The 16,349-nt window shown below is 45.0% G+C and overlaps 1 protein-coding gene across 1 annotated transcript; it reads right to left on the reverse strand.

Moving 5' to 3' along the window:
• Positions 1-4: 4 nt before the first annotated feature.
• Positions 5-14,562, reverse strand: LOC135377724 (uncharacterized). The gene is made up of 6 exons (XM_064610355.1): positions 14,253-14,562; positions 8,830-8,964; positions 8,397-8,501; positions 6,683-6,772; positions 703-817; positions 5-157 (listed from the first exon to the last, which is right to left on the reverse strand). The coding sequence occupies exons 1-6, from the start codon at positions 14,349-14,351 to the stop codon at positions 87-89; spliced, it is 615 nt and encodes a 204-aa protein (XP_064466425.1). The 5' UTR covers positions 14,352-14,562; the 3' UTR covers positions 5-86.
• Between the last annotated feature and the right edge of the window lie 1,787 nt (positions 14,563-16,349).

Here is a 16,349-nt window from a genome sequence, read left to right on the forward strand (position 1 = left end):
TCTATCTGTAACACACTACTTGATTTTTTATTTGCAACATCTGTCGTGATCCTTTCCCGACACCACTGTTTTTCTATCTGCTTCATTCAACAATTACAGTCGCATGCACAGTCTTTTTCTTCGGATGCGATACCACGCTTGTTGCGACTGATGCCTCCTGCAAAAGACAAATATACGAAAACAAGAAGCATTTGTAAGAAGCTTTTTTTCTTTTTTGCTTTCAGAGGCTGAAACTGGTCATATGCATGTTACTTGCAACTGTTTTCTTTTCAGTTTCACTATTTGTGTGAAGGCTCCTTTTTAGAGCCTCCTATATCTAACCACAGGGGCGTAGCCAGAAAAATATTTTGGGAGGGGTTCCATGGGGCCTTTACACGGGAGAGGAGGATTTCACCCTTGTTTCCCTCCCAAATGCACTACCAAAGGTATGATTTGGGGGGGGGGGGGGCGTTTGAACACCCCCCCCCCCTTTTTTTTTTCTGGCTATGTAGCTGTTTAACCAACACAAGCTATCAAATGCTACAAAGGGAAAAGCTCCAGCCTTCCTTCCAAATACATATTGGTATACACAGTAACTGGACACACAAGAATTTAGTTTGGTGGTAAACATCTGAATGAATAATTTTTTTTTAGGTGAGGCAGCTTAGCGGACTACATAGCACAATACTCGGGGCTACCAAAATATAAAGTAACGTTACTCACGAATGTTTTTCGAAGTCTCATCTCGAGGTCCTGTTAGACAAGAAAAGATCATCCTCTCACCAGAAAGATGCACCATGCGGGGTTCAGACGTCATATTGCCGAAAGGTGTCATGATCTAGGGTCATAGGGAAAAGAAAGTATCTTATTCAGGGATTTTCCCAACACCTCCCATGCCCCTCCACTCAAATTTAGTAACACTCCCTAAAATGCCTGCCAGCAAATGTGGGTGTCAACCCCCTCCCTCCTACGGGACCCCCCCGCCCCCGAGACAAAAATCCTGGGAATATCCCTGATCCGATTTTAACTGAAAATTGGCAGCACACAAGCTAGCAAAGGTGTTACGTGAAGGGTACAGTGCGGAACGTCATTTGGTTTCATTGCCTAGTACAAAAATTTATTCTCCCGTTTATACTTCTGTGATTCTCACTATAGAACGACTAACACTAACCAAAAACTCAAACAAAACCTGTAATGGGAGTGTGTTTATGAAGACGGAGGACAGTTTAGCTATAAGAAAGGTTGGCTTGCTTTTCCTTTAAAAAAAAAAACAGGGAAAAAGAACTCGACAACAGAGAGAGGGCGCAGACAAGCTGGTTCATGATGACAAGGATTCAACCCGAGGCAGGGTATTAAACAACAGACAACAATTTCCTCAGAATCCTCAAAATTATCTGTTGTTTAATTCCCTGCCTCGGGTTGCATCCTTGAAAAAAAACAAAAAAACTGTTGGGCAAGGAGAACCTGACAAGTCAAACTATAAAGGTGAGGGCTGCTGCTAATTCGCTGTACGGTTCTTCCCTCGGGGATATACTGCGATACATTGCCGGGCCAATGGATTACAGGAATATGTTTGCTCTCTCCACACTCTTACAGCCGCTCACGAACACGATAAAGGACTACGTGCTACCGGTACACAAGCGGCGTATGTTTCCTAGCATAGCTACGTGCCCGCGACTGAGGTGTCGAGGAGCACCCTATATACGCGCCCGACTCGCGCGAGGAACGTACCAGTACGCACGTCGGTCGGATCCTGTTTGGTTGCCTATACCAACATGCGGAATATGTTAGTGGGAAACTCATGACCGAGTGGGTAAAGCATTCGCTTCTTAGTGATAGTCACGGTTGTATTCTGCTAAAGACTGGGAGGTGATGGGTTCGAATCCTACCACCGACTGTGCTGTCTGAGGTTTTCCCTCTAATAAGTTTTCCGGCAGACTTTCCAGATGAATGCCGGCACAGTTCCACGTGAAGTCGACCCATGACGCATACTAATCCCCCCCTCCCGTCCTCTCTCCACGCCGCTAACATAGCCACAGTGCTTCGCGGCGCTAACACGTAATAAAAAATAAAACTCGTGCTGCCCAGCGGAAAATACTGACCGCGCAGCGCGCTATTTTTAGCATCGAACCGCACATTAGAGAGTTTTAGCAGACCGTTGATAACGTGGCTTGCGTCGAACCGTATCAACCGGAACCAATCAGTGGATAAGATTCTGAGTCACGCACCACTGCGATTGGTTCCGATAGGCACGATAACCTTATCAACGGTATACTAAAACTCGCTATTATCGTGCGCTATCGCCTTTGCGTACGATGCACTAAAACTATCACTCAATCAGACCACCAACGGATATGGCATGTACGTGTTATCTTCCGGTCTCCCACGCGGTCTGCAGACGTTGATAAGCATTGTCGTCTAGCAGGTATGTTGTAGTGTGATTTACGTTTTCTCGCCGGAAGGTTTATTGCCGGAGTAAAAGTCTGTCTGCGTAAGAGATCTCTGATATCACGTATAGTAATTAATATCACAAAGGTCACGTCTAAAGATACGGCGTTGAAACGGAATGTTTCGTCCTAAATGGTGGCAAAAGCAGATATGTGAGTGAGAACGAGAACGTTCCCTGTCGTCCGCCGTCTTGTCAGTCGCGCTCCCACTCGCTGAAGTGTGTGTGGTTTAGCGGAAAGGTTAGGCCCTATATCCTCCAAATGCCCATTTCCACCGACGTCCCAAATCAACCAAAAGCTCATTTCATCCGAAAAAATGTTCGGAGGTTCTGGGCTTTCGGTTGATCTGGGCACGCGGGTGGCAGTGACCCATATCCCCCAAATGCTCTTTTCATCCGAGCGCCCAGAACAACCGAAAGCGGAATACTTGAAAGGACACGATTATTCTGTTTGTCAGGCAGTGGAGGAAGGGTGAGCGGTTCTTGGGTATGCGGGAATCGAATCCTGCAACTGACTCAGAAGTGAAGTTTGCCAAGGAAAGGTATTATTGATGTCGATCGCGTTCAGTGATCCGGTCTGAACAGAGAGATATTTTCCATGCGAGTGGGCAACCCGCTGCTCGATCGTTTCGGGACCGGACGAAAAGAGTGCTAGTTGGCAAATTCCGGGCGCTCGGAAAGTGCCATACGAACATGCAAGATTGCTTGACGGGATCTGGCAAAAAAAAGTTGTCCCGAAATGACCACCCAAATTCGCCATTGTGCTGCGAGGGTGTCCGCCTTGGCATGAGTTGTTGAGCCGGCATTACCATCAACGGTGGTTATCATCGCGACGTTTGTTTTTGTTTGAGACGATTATGTAAAGGTGTATGCTGGCCGATATCACGCGGATGTGATGCTGTTATCTCATTGATACACGCAAGGGTGGACAGCAAGTCCAATAAATTTTCCACTAGACTCCGTGCATCCTCATTTGATTGATCACAAATCTGAAAATGCGCGCCCCACTGAGCGAACGCGACCACCTTCGCGTGTATCAGTGCGATAAAGGAATCGCATCCGTGCGATATCAGCCGGCATACGCTTTCACATAATCGCCGCAAACACAAACAAACACCGCGATGATAACCATAGCTAAGGGCAATGCCGAGTCAACAGCTCATGGCAAAGCGGATACCCCCACAGCAACAGTGAGACAGTCAAAACACTATTCGCCTTTATTTCTCGTAAGAGCCGCTAGGGTTGCTCTCTTCCCGACTTTAGCTTGTGGCGAAGTGGCGTTCAATTTAACTCTGCTTCCAGCTGTACAGTGGATTCCAGCATAGTCGGGAACCGCAAGCGTGTCCTTCGAAGTATCCCGCTTTCGGTGGTTCTGGGCGCTCGGATGAAAAGAGCATTTGGGGGATATGGGTCACTGCCACCCGCGTGCCCAGATCAACCGAAAGCCCAGAACCTCCGAATATTTTTTTTGATGAAATGAGCTTTTGGTTGAATTGGGACGTCGGTGGAAATGGGCGTTTGGAGGATATGATCTGCTACCTAGCGGAAAACTGCATGTATTTTATTTTTGTCAGTCCAGTGACCGTAGAGTGGTCTGGCTGAGAATGGGCAGGTCTCTGAGTGATTCTGGATTTATTTGTAGACTCATTAGCATAGACCTCTACCTGTTTGTAAACAAATGACGTCATAGCTAGTGTTCGACAGCGCCACGGATTTGGTAGAGTTGAACTACGTTCAAAGCTAGTGGCGAACAAGGTCGCGCCCAAAAGCCACGGTCTTGAGGGGATTACGATGGTCTCTGAAAGGGACGCGACCTTCGGTCCTACTTTTCTATCAGTAGGAGGCAGCGAACAAATGCCCATTCGTGGAACCCAGCTCTCCCCTTCAGATCTATTTCGGTTACATTCTGTCTACCAACGTCATGATGACGTTTCTCGGGTAGAGGTTTGCAGCAGATTTGCAACATGATAATATCACTTATTCCCAGGGGCCGATCTAGAGGGGGGAGGGGGGTCAGGATGTCCTGACCCCCTCCTCAATTTCTGTCTTCACATAGTGTTTAATTAACCTATATCGTGTATCTGCCGTGCTTGCCACAGTTGGAGCAAGCAGAGAGCTTAGCCGAAGATAATGAACAAAACAGAGCTGAGCAGACGGGAGAGTTGAGCTGGAAGTGAATGAGCAAACGAAGATCTGAGTGGCAGGCGAGTGAACATGAGCAAGCCGACTTCTGCTAGTAAGGACCGCGTTATCTTCTCTTCTCCCCTTCCCAGCTCTCAAAGCTGTGGTTCAGAAGGAGCACCGTTGAAAATGCAAAATACTTACCTGCATCTCATAGAATTTTTTCGAATAATAGAGAGTGGGCTGCACTGGAAACAGCATGCATTGCCGATTTAAACGGGCTGCTGGCCCGCGCCAACCTCCATGATACAGAAAACAGGAACCTCAGTTCGATAGAACGGCTGTCTCTAAAACGTTATTCGTTAAAACGAGCATTTCTGTAGCTAGCGTAACTTCTCTGAAACGTAGTCCTCTAAAACGAGGCTCGTGAAATCCTGTGAGGCAACTTTAAAGGAGCACTGAGGTGGTCCCCGTAATTCTTTGGCTTTGGCTGTGGCGTGTTCTGCAACAAATAAAATAAGGTCTGCTAAAGAACGGCACGCGCAGATGACGTACTCGTACACCGCGCGCGGGAGGCCTGTCTTCCGCACACCTTTCCACAAATACCTTTCAAAACTCCTCCACTCTTGGAAAGAGCGTATCGGAGAAAGGTGGGAAGGAGGAAAGCAACCTCGTGACGTCACTTATTCCCCTGGCAATGCTGACCATGCGACTGCGCAGCGGTAACGCGTGCGCTTGGAGACTGGGAGGTCCGCGGTTCGAATCCGCGGGCCGGCTGTGCCGTCTGGGGTTTTTCCTGGGTTTCCCTCAGATGTGTAATAGGCGTATGCCGGCACAGTTCCCCTGAAGTCGGCCCATGGACGCAGCTATCCTCCCCCCGAGCGGATTCCGCTCGGTCTTCCACTTCACCCTTTCCTCTCCTCCTCTCCACCACCTTTCCCTTCCCGAGAAACATGCCGCCTAATCAGGCAGGCAGACCTCTCGGGTTCCTCCCAACGATACTCCTCCTCCTCCTCCTCCGACGCTGAAAAGAAAGAAATGCACGGGGACTTGCCGACGTCACGCGGGCCTATCGTGCCCACCTTCCGCGGCTACTTTCTCCGTGTGTTTTTGTAAATTGGAAATACACCGCACAGCGAAAATATTTTGCATGATGGCTTCTGATGGACAGCATGATGAAGCTTGATGAGACAGGTTTCGAGCCATGTTAAAAGTCACCTCATTGTTCCTTTCAAGAGGAAGACAATGACCGCCTTCAGACGTGGAAAATCACCTGGACGGACAGATGCCCGTACTGTAATAGACCTCTACCTGTTTGTAAACAAATGATGTCATAATGTTGGACAGCGCCACGAGTTTGGTAGAGTCGAACTACGTTCAAAGCTAGTGGCGAACAAGGTCGCTCCTGAAAGCCACGGTCTTGAGGGGATTACGATGGTCTCTGAAAGGGACGCGACCTTCGGTGCTACTTTCTTTCAGCGAACAATTGCTCATTCGTGGAACCCAGCTTTCCCCTTCCGATCTGTTTTGGTTTTGGTCTGTCTAGCAACGTCATGATGACGTTTGTCGGGTAGAGGTTTATTGCGTAAATACCAACCGCCACGTGCTTTTTGAACGCGAAATCTGCTGCTAGAGGAGGAAGTGTCCCTGCCTTCATTTGTTTTGCTTTTTTGTGATAAAACGGTGGTCACCAGCATCAAGGTCAAAGCGGGGGAAAGAAAGGTAAAACAAGAGGCGGGAACACTTACTCTTCTCGCCGCACCTTCCGCGCGCGCTTTTTTGCGACAATCAAGGAGGCGGGGCTAAAGCAGCACTTTTACAATTTTTTTCGACTATTTCTGTTGCTGTACTGACATAGTTTTTGTTGGGTCTGCGGCTATCCATAGAGGAATTCATATTTCTGTAAAAAAAAGTCAGGTTCGCTTGGCAATTTTCGAAGTTCAATTGAAAAAATAAATTTCCTTCATTTAAAAATTGTCCAAAGCCCTCCTAAATGGCGCCAAAAGTTTCCAGAAGGTAATTGCCGAAAGTCCCACAATCCTCCGGCGAGTACGTCGCCAGTTAGAATTTGTTATCACTTTAGGTGAAACACCCTGTATATGGGAAACAGGCATGGGAAATGTCAGCAGGACCTACCATTTTTGGTTCGTGTGCAATAACTTCGCTGGCACGTTTCTTCTCAACTACGCAACTCACTTGGGCCCGTTGGTTCTTCCTTAGCATTTGCTGAAGAACAAAGAAACAAGCACGTTATTCTTCTACCAGAGGGAGAAACACAATCACGTCTGGGGACATGCCGTTTACGGCATCCTCATACGTGTGATTATCATAAGATTACAGCACCCCTTGTCTATTCTTTGAGCCCAGAATGCAGCCTTCAAAACATATTCTCTTTGCGGTTCAATAGTAGAAGAAAACAAGTAGTCTGGAACTAAAATGGCGTCAGAGAAGTTGGCCCTTTCACAACACAAAACAACACTTTCGCAACAACACACCAGCATACACAACGCTTACCGCTACGCCCTGCTGGTGTCACACGCACCAAACAAAAGGGAAGCTACCAGCGAGAGAGAGAGGGAAAAATTTTATGAAAGCAATAACAAATTTAGGGGGCAAACAGTAAACCTCTGTATCAATGTTACAGACGTTTGGATAAGCGTGATACAATTATATACCAAGCCGTGCATTTATCGGTGGTCGACGTCTGAAATAGCGTTGCACGCACGTATGTCCTTGGCACACTTCTCGAGGCCCGCTTGATCACCTAGCCCGCCCTCTATTTAAAGTTCCCGCAGAATGGTGACTAAACCTGCTGTAACAACAACAATAAGAAGAAAAATAGGCGGGGCGGTATATGGGAAAGACACAAACGAGGCATTCTTTATACGGTAAAAATAACATTCTCTTCAGCATTCTGCGGTAGGTTGGGTCTGAGTTCCACACAAGCTCGAGAAGAAAACGAGACAGCAGACGCAAATGCCATGCAAACCACTGTCGCCTGCTTCGTTTGGTCTCTATAAAAGTGCGTAGCCTCTGCTATAGTGAACCTTGATTTTGATGAGGAAGTCTCTGTAATCTGTATATAATGCAAGAATGCATACATATTGTCCCGTTTGTTTGCTGTCCGCCAAACCTTGATTGGGGCATGTTGCGTCATATCATACACACACACACACACACAAAATAACGAAAACTCTTCAACACATAACAGACTTGAAGCCAATCGCTGCACAGAATGATATGCCATTATCATTTCTGACTTGAGGAGAAAGCGGTACGTGCACCTTTCTCTTGATATTAACATAGGTGCAAAATGTCCATAAAAGCCGTACGCTTCCCATTTATTTTTCAACAAATCAGGAGAGAGAACGGTATGACTTGGAATTACGGTTGACTAGGAGTGTGTTAGTGCATGGAACCCCCTAACCAAGATTCCTTTGAAGGGCTCTAACGAGAAACGGGACGTTGGTTTCGGAGGGGCCGTGCTGGCCCCGGGAGACACGAAGCAATTCCAGGAAATTTCGCGGGTCGTCAGGTGATGAGCACGCGCCTGTCTTTGGACAAACTTTGGATAAAAGTATTTGTTTATTTGTTCAAATCGTTTGTTCATTATATAACAATAAATTTGTTGAAAGATACGATACTTGTCTCCTACGAGATTCGACTGTAAGGCACGTCTGTTGCGCGAAGTATGTGAGAGTTTCAACAGAGAGTTTCAACAATACCATATAGTGCACTGGCTTCCGAAGTACAGTGTTTTTTGGTTGAGATCGCGGCCTTAACATTCCATTGCCCTCAATTTTCCTGACATTTATTACACTGACTTGCAGTGTAAGTACAGCACACTTACCCCAGCCAAAGGGTCCATTTGCAGTTTCATGGGAATTGGGATCTTGGATGGAACGGTGTTGCTTCCCAGAGCAGGTAGGTCAACAGCTTCTAGTTTGTTACCATCCTACACAAAGAGGGATATATAGAAAATGGTTTTGCAACAGAGTTTTATAATGGTGCGCGAACGCGAGAGTGCAAGGAATACAGTAGAACAGCGAGATAATGAATGTGAAAAAAGAGAGAAAAAAAAGGCTATGGACAACCGAACAACTTCACTAACTTGTGAGTTGTGACTAATTTATTAACAACGATGGAGCGACGATACCACAGTGTTGCGCTAAAGATTCAAGTATAACGATGAATATATTGACAGTGGTTCCCCAGGTTTTGTTGTGCAAGAGGCCAACCGGGAATACTGCCTGTCATTGTAGCCCCCAGAAGTACACACTTACTTGACATGCACAGTTCTGGCTCCTGATGTGAACACTGAGCACAATTACAATCCCGATAACGACGCTGATGGCGACCAGTGCGCTGGCGAGGACCACGCTCATTTTCAGCTTGTCTGACATGGGCCGCTTGTAGGCCTATGAACGGAAGGAAAGCGCAATACGCACTGTACAAACAGGATTTTACAACTTGCTCGAGGCTGATACATTTAGAAATTCTGTCTTCTGTTGTGTTGAGAACATGGGGCCGTACGCCCTCCTGTGACAGAGAAGATCGATGCTACACTGTAAGAACAACTTTGCGATATACAACACCATCCGGAGACAACCGTTATTCCGAATGCTCTCCTATCTTGTTGAAAACAGACAGCGTACGCCCCTTCTGGACATATTATACAACATACAAATATGTGGATCTGTTCTGTTTTGAACAAATCAGGATAGAGAACAGTATCATTCGGTTCCGGGACCTTGATGTGGTCAAGTTCTGTTTTTAGAGTGTCGGGGGAAAGTGATGGTCTCCGGTCCGTTGTGTTGGTTGCGCGCGTTCCTCAATACCTGACATCGTATATTATCCATCGGCTTATGCGTTCATTTATCATATTGTCAGTTCATTAGTACAGCCTCTGTTGTATGACGCATAGAAGTCATGAATTCGGTTTAACCTAGATGCCGAATAGTTAGTACGCATGGTATGGTCTGTTTGTGATCATGTGAAACGAAAGAAAACATCATTCGTGCAAGCGGCCTATTTCTAAGGACTATATTTTCCTTGGCAGCGTAGCGTGTCTTCGTTGCTCAAGTCTTCTGAACGGAAGTAAGTTACGAAAGTACAGTAATTCGGTTGAATCAAAGAAAGAATGGTGGTTATCAGGAAGCACTTGTCCGATCGGCAGCGATCCGGTGAATGAGCAGCTGACGTGAGGGGGCAATGCTTTTCCGTGTTCCACATGCCTTCTGAGCCGTTGAAATTCGCCACTTTCTCCGTCTGTTTCATTGCATTCATTATTGTTTCTCTCGAGGTTGTTGAACGCAGTTAGTGACTAGACAGCTGTTCTGGCCCTATTCGGTCCCCATTCGTATAGTGCATGGCCATTTATGAACGTTGCTCATGCGGTACCCTTTAGGAGCGTCATTTTTATTTACGAATGTTTCCACATTTAGGTAGAGTGGAAAATATCTGTACAACTATGCAGTCGCCAACACAGAACCAAAGCAAGCCACCGTTTAGAATGACATCGTTCTGTCTTCTGATTGGTTAAAACTGGATGATGTAGTAAACTCTCTGTAGTGTAGGACGCACATTCCCCCAGGGCGTCAGTCGTGACGTTGCCCACATACGTGAGGCCGACAACGGCAAGCCCTATCGCCATCACCACCACCACCACCACCTCTGTAGTGTGAGGGTCTCCTCCGGATTTTGAGGGGTGGTAGGATCTGGATAAATCACTGGGTCCGCCCCTAGTGCTACTAATCGTCGCAAAATGTCGTCCGCGCGCAACGCAGTTCCTTGAAGTCAGAATACTGTCATTCTTAATTATGGGCGGCCCTTAGCATGTTGTGCCGTTCTGTTTCAACAGGCGTCGAATGGTACAGTTGTTCTTGTTGATGTGCCAAGAAAGCGGGGTGCACATCTTACTGTGACATTTTTCTGTGTATAGTGTCACAAAAGGGCGCTTGCCCTACATTGTCAAAAATGAGGAGATGGAACAATATCATTCTGAATGGCAATTAACTCAGACCCGAGGGCTAGAGTCACTACCGAGGGCTGAGGTCTATACAGCTCGGGCCAAATAGGCCAACGTGACCCACGCCAGGTAATTTCCAGCAATGGTAATCTTCATGCCGTTCGCATTCCCATGTGTTTCCGTACATGGTACTCACCGTGACTCCGATATCCCTTTGTGATGGGAGCTTACTTGCAACAGATTATAGCGTTGTACAGGGTTTCCCCAATATAAAGTACTACTGTATTTCTTCTGTTCCATGAAAAATACCGCGGGTACGGCAAGGTTCCGTCAATGATGTATGGAGAGATCAAAGATCAATTTCAGTGTTCAAAAATTTTGTTGTGCTTCCAAACTTATTTTGAGAAAATTACAAAAAATAAAAATGAAATAAAAACTGCTCGTTTCTAACTCCTATGCACTACCAATACCCTATTCGGCCATTTCCTTGAGCAGTCGGGGGTGTTGCTGAAGCTTTGAAATTAACTCTAGAAGGTATATTTGCTAGAAGCGAAGAAATAGAAGTGCATGTTAGGCTTTGAAATTTTAAAAGAGGTAGCAAAACAGTATTGCAACAAATGTAAACAAAGAGGTTTAATCAGGGAGGCTCTAAACAGGGACGACACAAACACACGAGCCTCCAACGCAAAAGAAGCAATGAAATTCAAGAGAGCGGGGTACGCGCCTTTTCATTTATCGTTATCTAGTCCAAAAGGGGGCGCTCTCTTCCCCAATCTCATCAGTCTGTGCGGTGGGAGCATGTTATTTAGCGAGATTCCTTTCTCAAAATGTGGTGGATGAAAACTGCACCCAGGGGTTGCTGCCCAATGTCAGCAACTCATCCACGCACTGCACCAGGACGCCCTTTCAGCTACCGATATCGGAGCAAACTTTTATATTTTCATGTATTAATGATAGACATGTGTACTTTATTTATATAAAGTACAATGAAGAACGTAGTTTTTTTTTTCATTTCTTTTTCTTACATGTCGATACGCATGGTTCTACGAACGTCATCAACTACAATTCAGTTCTTCCCCTAATGTTGCAAACGGGGAGGGGGGCACTAAAGTGTAAAAATTTCTCTTGGCGGAATAAAATATATCGCGCCTCACAAAGTACGTGTCGTAATATAGTGAAACTGCTTGCTGTACTTGCGAGGCCAACAAGTGTAAGCAGTTTCACCACCACATGTGCCACGAGCGGTAAGTCAGAGGGCAGGACGCTGCTCGAGAGGAAACAACATCCAACGAATACCCGCGGTTGGAATATTCTTCCCATTGGATGCCTCGACATAAGGGGGACTCCACTATGCTCCATTTAGGGAGTGACTTTTTCGGGTTAAATGCCTTTCTCGGATTCGGGGGGTCAAAATCGGGCGCCATTTTTTAATATGTAATTCGGGGAGAAATCGGGCGATAATTGTGCCTTCGGGTGTTTTTGCTTCGCCTCTTGTCTATTTAGTCCTTTCCTAATCTCTCTATTTTTCTTTTTTTTTTTTTGCTTCTTTTTTTTTTGCGGGATCATGACCTTCCAGCGGTAATCCCCGAAGGCAGTGTTGACACACATGGGTGTGTTGCTGGGAACGTATGTGTGTTACACGTGGCGACCTTTGTTCGCCTTCGGTAGAAACGTCACTTGAGGATTTCATAGTGACTGGAATTCGGGGAGAAATCGGGCTAACCCGAATTGGTCGGAGGTCAGTTCGGGGGTAATAACCGGGCGGAATCGGGTTTAACCCGAAAAAGTCACTCCCTATCCATAATACCCCGCTTTCAGCTTGGTCCCCTTTGTCCTCGTCGTTGAAATTAAACAACTGTTCATCCTAGCTAAGAATAGCCGATGTGAAAAAGATAATGAAAAGTGCATTGTGTGCGTTGAAGAGAGTCGCTCACAATGACAGTAGAGCTCGCTGGACTCGCATTGGTTCGATGCCTTTGTTCTGCTCCAAAGACCAGATTGAAGGCAAATCATCGCCTCGCGTTCAGGCCGTTAACCTCAGCAGGACTTCCTACTTCAAGTCGCTTCGATTTCCTCATCATCGTGTCTCATTGGTACTGTCGGCTATCTGAGTCGTATTGTGCATTTAGTGCGTTATCGGTATTTCGATGTGTGTAGATGAGTGCATTAATGAGGTCTGACTTGGCTGGAAGGACAGTTCAGGTTGCTGGATCGCAGGGATGGGCAGTATTTAAATACATTGTAATTAAAATACTATTTAAATTATAAATACATGTATTTATATTTTGTATTTAAATACAGACTTGAAAAATGTATTTATAATTATATTTAAACACCAATTTTCGGGTATTTATTCTTGTAAATACTTTATAAATACTCTTAAATACAGAATATACTGACACATATCTTAAAGTTGCCCTGCATTTGACCTTTCGGGAAGAAGGGCGAGTTTGGGGCGCAATTATGCCGGGTTTGCGCTAGCATGCGCATGCGACAAACCATTTTAGACGGCGAGTTTTTCACTGTTGCTGCGGACAACGGTCGTGACTACCCGATTACATTGTTGTACGAAGCATTTTCGTCAAATTTAATACAAGCATTTGTTCATCGGCACCTGTGGAGATGCTGTTCCCCTTTGCGAATCTGATTGTACGGCCGAACAGAAGATGCCTAAAAGAAGCAGTCTTCGAGAAATTTCTAATATTAAAATCGCCATGATAATCTAACAAATAAATGCTGTTCTTTCTTGCTGATTTGTCCTTATGATCATAATTCTTTCTGTAATTCCAGATGACATCTTCCTCACAGTATTTATGGTAGTAGTTACGGTATTTAAATACTCATGTTGAAAACTATTTATGAAGAGTATTTAAATACCCCGGTCAACAAAGTATTTTGTATTTATATTTAAATACTCAAAAAATATATTTATGCCCATCCCTGACGTACAGGGTGACGAAATTTTCCCCAGCGAAAAGGCGCACTTCCGAGTCATGGGATAGCCCATGCATTTACGTTGAAACTGATTCTTACGTGTGACACTGTAACGATACAATTGTTAACAAAGACACAAAGAAGAATAAGCTTTGCCAAGGAGGGCTGGCTTTTTCTTCTTTCGGCACATCATAATTAGTGAAGGGAGACTCGCCGATTCAGGATGTTGTAAATGTTGTATTTTTGCATGGTTTTGCACTTACAGCTGCGCTCTTGTTCATCAGTGTTTATGAAAATGGATTCGTGCGTGTCCTATGATAGAAAGATGTGTACGAGAGCGTTCTGTTAATTTGATGGTAGGACAGCGATAATGCATTTTTGTTTGTTCGGTTGTTGGAAAAAGCCTCTGGGTAACGGAAAACGTCGTAGTATAGTTGTCAAATATGGCAATAATACACGTACGAACGTCCCGGTGTTTGTGTGTTTTGCGGACTAAAACAACGCGAGAAAAACAGTATCTTCACAAGTCACGACAATGCGGTGCCCTTTAACTAATGCGTTGGCTACAACACAGTTCGATTCCTCGTTCAATATGCCAGTCAAGTCAGAAGGCACGAACCAAGCTCATAAACTAAGTACAGCTGCATTCCCCCAAGTCTTCGTGTAAGCTTCAACGACGAATGAATTGCGCAAGAAAAAAATAATGCCAAAGATCTCACGCGCGAAATAACCCAAACATAGAGATTTGTTTCGTAGGAAAAATATAGCAAATGAGGAAAGGAAGTGAGAGGTACAGTTACTAACCGGTGGCGGCAGGAGATCGCGCGTCAAAGTTGCGCTTCTGGACATCTCTCCAGTAGCGTAGTCGAGGTGAGCCATTGCAGCTTCTTGCTCCTTGTCCATTGGGTTAGTGAAGTGACACTATGTGCGCAACAGATAGTTTATACTTCTCACTTCTCTCGGTAGCAGTACAACGGCGGGCCACTCGCGGGCTGGCTTAATGTGGGACACTGTGCGCTGCAACTATACCTCCCCCCCGAAACAGCCCTCTCCTGACGGCTACGAATGGCTGATTCAGGTGCGGAGAGAAAAAAGAATGCTGAATAAACCGTGGTGCACGGCAACCACGAGGGGCAAGGAAAAGAAAAAGACCAGTATTGCCTCGTACGTTTCTTCATCTCTTTCCCCCCCCCCCCCCTTTCTTTTCTTCTTCTTTTTTTTTTTTTCTTTCTTGTTCTCAAAGTTTCCCGGCCAGTTCTTGCAATCTCCGCTTTGCTCGGGAACATTGAGGCTTCGAGTAGAGCGTTACGTCAGGTCAAATGGACCACTGTTTTAGTTGTCCCGACTGATCTTCGCATTGTTCTCCCTTTTTCCATTAAACGTGTGGTCCTGCCGCAGAATCGTTTAACCGTTCCGCTATGCTAAGGCGAGCCAATCAGAGTGTGTCCAGTGGGGCAGCTCTCGTTTCTAATGTGCAGTTTGCATCTTTATACGCCTCTGTCTATTTTTTGCTTCCACGCTGCGAAGTATACTACTCAGTATCAGGTAAAGTAGAGGGAAACAAAGGGCGGTTCGAGCCCATAGTGACAGCCAGTGATGGGCAAAGTACCTCAAAATTATACTTAAAGTAAAGTACCAAGTACCTGGTGTCATTAGTACTTCAAGTACAGTACAAAGTACTCAATTCCAAATGGACTTCAAGTAAAGTACAAAATACTAGGCAAAGTACTTCAAGTACTCATCAAGTACATCGCCAATTTAATTTGTATCACTTTGCATATCACTGTTTAGTATCTGTGTCTTGCTCTTTTGGCAAAACTTTAGTGAGCATTCTTGACGAATGCTCTGAAACCATAAAGTTCTATAGGTTAACTGCTAATCAGATGTTATAATTTGCAGTTACATGTAGAGAGGTAATCAGTCAGCTGTGCTGTGATTATGCAAAATAGTATTATACGCTGACTGATCCAAGTTCACCCGCCTAGTGTGGTGTTACGGTACTAAACTTTGGGTATAGGAGGCTAGATAATTTCAAGGGGGAAAAGTACAAGCCAACAGAGATTTTACATTTCTGGGCATTCCTTGCTGCTTTTTGAAATACAACATGTTTAAAAAAGAATATGAAGCAAATTAAAGAGGATGAAACACGATGCAAGCCTTCATTTTTATACGACTGTGATATGCAGCAATGTAATACATGTACACCAATTAAAAAAATGCAAAATGTAAAAATGAAAGCATGTGTGTTTTCCAGAGTGTTCATCGTGTAATGGAATCACACATTGCGATATAAATTGATTATTAATTGCCAATGAAGGAAACAATATAAAAAAAAAGCATATAACCTTGCATTGGGAGAGCTGAAATGACAAATGACCAAGTCATTGTGCTGCCGGTTGCAGTGTCATAATGTGTGCGTGTCTTTGCATTCCATTCATTTTACTCAATCATAGAAGAGTTGATACTTTTTCAACATTTCGAGCCTCGCAACAATAGTCTTGCTTCAACAAATATGCTCTTTAAAAGCACAAAAATCCGTATTGGTAAAATGTCATGCTGGGAATCTTGGTACTGCATTTCACTAGAAGCGCTAAAATGAAGACGAAAACTCAGATATATGGCCCTATCTGTGTGTTTTCGTCTTCGTGTTGTCATTTTAGGGCTTTTAGTAGGGTGCATTTTTGATACTCTTTTGTGATTTTTTGTCTGAGTCCAAATTTGGGCACTTGAGTACTTGATGGGAAAGGTACTTTAAGTACAGTACAAAGTACACGATTTAAAATGTACTTAAAGTAAAGTACAAGTACACAGAAATGTACTTAAAGTACTACTTGAGTACTTGGTACTTCAAGTACTGCCCATCACTGGTGACAGCCCTGTTGCGAGAAACGGGTTGGACCC

Source organism: Ornithodoros turicata, chromosome 1 (genome assembly GCF_037126465.1).
Source record: "Ornithodoros turicata isolate Travis chromosome 1, ASM3712646v1, whole genome shotgun sequence".
Lineage (NCBI taxonomy): Eukaryota > Metazoa > Arthropoda > Arachnida > Ixodida > Argasidae > Ornithodoros > Ornithodoros turicata.

Bases quoted from the DNA above. Each gene is read 5' to 3' on its own strand.
- LOC135377724 (XM_064610355.1), bottom strand. From the start codon at position 14,351: ATGGACAAGGAGCAAGAAGCTGCAATGGCTCACCTCGACTACGCTACT. The intron at 8,502-8,829 runs GTAAGTGTGTAC...CTCTTTGTGTAG, and splicing joins GCCAGAACTGTGCATGTCAA to GATGGTAACAAACTAGAAGC. The intron at 818-6,682 runs GTAGGTCCTGCT...CTATGACCCTAG, and splicing joins TTGCACACGAACCAAAAATG to ATCATGACACCTTTCGGCAA.